The sequence below is a fragment of the Octodon degus genome, unplaced genomic scaffold (assembly GCF_000260255.1).
Source record: "Octodon degus isolate 3935 unplaced genomic scaffold, OctDeg1.0 scaffold00067, whole genome shotgun sequence".
NCBI classification, from domain to species: domain Eukaryota; kingdom Metazoa; phylum Chordata; class Mammalia; order Rodentia; family Octodontidae; genus Octodon; species Octodon degus.
The window spans coordinates 7420264-7422153 of record NW_004524643.1 but is presented as its reverse complement, the minus strand read 5'-3'; the positions used below and the strand labels follow the sequence as shown (position 1 = coordinate 7422153).

At 33.7% G+C, this 1890-nt stretch overlaps 1 protein-coding gene across 1 annotated transcript in view; it reads left to right on the top strand.

Moving 5' to 3' along the window:
- Copb1 (coatomer protein complex subunit beta 1) overlaps window positions 1-1890 on the top strand; it is a 40430-nt gene that overhangs the window by 16649 nt on the left and 21891 nt on the right. Inside the window, exon 7 of the mRNA XM_023719326.1 lies at window positions 145-282. Coding sequence (XP_023575094.1) covers window positions 145-282 — 138 coding nt within the window. The remainder of the gene's footprint in view (window positions 1-144; window positions 283-1890) is intronic.

The window sequence follows — 1890 nt, the reverse complement described above, 5'->3', positions numbered from 1 at the left end:
GGCTGAGGGAGTTGTCTTTGTAGTAGAGTAAATGCCCAGCCTACACAAGGCTCTGAGTTCCATCCCTGACATGGGAAAAGGAGAAGAAAGAAAAAAAGCATGCATTTCCTGAAAGTAGTCAAAACCTGAATGTTTCCTTTGCAGGTCTGCCATGCTAATCCTTCAGAAAGGGCTCGTTTCATTCGTTGCATCTATAACTTACTACAGTCATCTAGCCCAGCTGTAAAGTACGAGGCTGCTGGGACATTAGTAACACTGTCAAGTGCACCAACTGCAATCAAGGTACTGCTTATTTTAGGGCCAGGTTAGATGATCGACATGCTATCTCCCTGCAGCTGGTAGCATTGTAATTCACTATGTGGTGTCATGACATAGAGAGAACCACAAATTCTATAAAATTATTTGCCTCCTTATATATAGTCTAACCTTCTTTCTCCTCTCCTTCCTGCTTTCATATATGTGTGTACAATGACAGAGAAAAAGAAAGAAAATAACACTATTTCTAGTTTCTGGACATTTACTCTGGTATTTTATTTATTTATTTATTTTTTACTCTGGTATTTTAAAGAGATCTTTTACTTACATTAAAAACTCCATCTGGGAAAAGTAAGTCTGCATACTAAGTGATGGCTCCTAAAATGAGTCCAGTATTTCCAGTAATACGTTACTGTCTTCCTCTTCTTTTGTTTACTATCAGGAGACTCTTAAAGTATTCAGAGAGTGAATTATCCCAAAATCGTATTGTGTAAGTAGGAAGATACACTGTTTTAGCCAGTAAAATTTGAACAATATTTTTAATTTTTATTTTGAAATAATTTTAAACATGCAGGAAAGTTGTGAAAATGACAATGATCCCATATACTTTTCCACTATCTTTTATAATATTCATATTTTGCATAACCACTGTGTAATTGTTAAAACTAAGAAACATTGGAACAATATTGTTGACTAAAATATAGACTTTACTCAGAGTTTACATTTTCCCACCAATGTCCTTTTTTAGGATCTCATATTGTATCCAGTTGTCTGTGTGAGTCTCCTCCACTCTTTAAGTTCTCCTGTCTTTCCTTGTTTTTCATGCTTTGACACATTTGAAAAATACTAGTCAGTTTGTTTAAAATATCCTTCAATTTGAGTTTGACATTTTCTTATAGTCATATTGCAGTCATACATTTTCTGAAAGGAAAGTGATAATGCTCTTCTCATTATATTATGTCAAGGGTATATGTCTATTTGTATGTCTTACTACTTACTGGTAATATTAACATTGATCAGTCATTTAGGGTGGTATCTACCAGATTGTTTTATTGTGGTTTTTCTCATTGTAGTCAATAAATATCATAGGGAATGTATTTGAAGCTATGCAAATATTCTATTGTTCCTTAGATTTACACCTTCTAATTTTACATCCATCAGTGAATTTTCTCAGCAACAATTTTTTTTTTTTTTTTAGCAACAGTTTTACTGTGATATTGTAATGGTAATTTTCTGTCATTCTACACTTACTAAAGAATTTTTATAGAAGGAAAAGCTGTTTTTCCCTTTTTTTTCTTCTATTCTCTCTTTTTTCTTCTCTATCAGTATGGATATTTTATTGTATGACTCATAAGCCAGTATTATCTTTATTTTTTTAATCAGATTGTTCCAACTTTGAGAGATTTTTTGGATTTGCTTTTTTGCCCTTTGACTTTAAGCTGTATGGTAATCTGGAACTCCTGGGCACAAGCGATCATCCTGTCTGTCTCTTGAGTGCAGGGGACTATGGATGATGCACCTCTACATTCCACTCTTAACATTTTTAGCAACTCTGCATCTTCTTTAGGTTTTTTTTTTTTTTTTTTTGGCATAGTAGATCTGTGTGTGTCCACTGGGTAGACGTCTTAATGCACC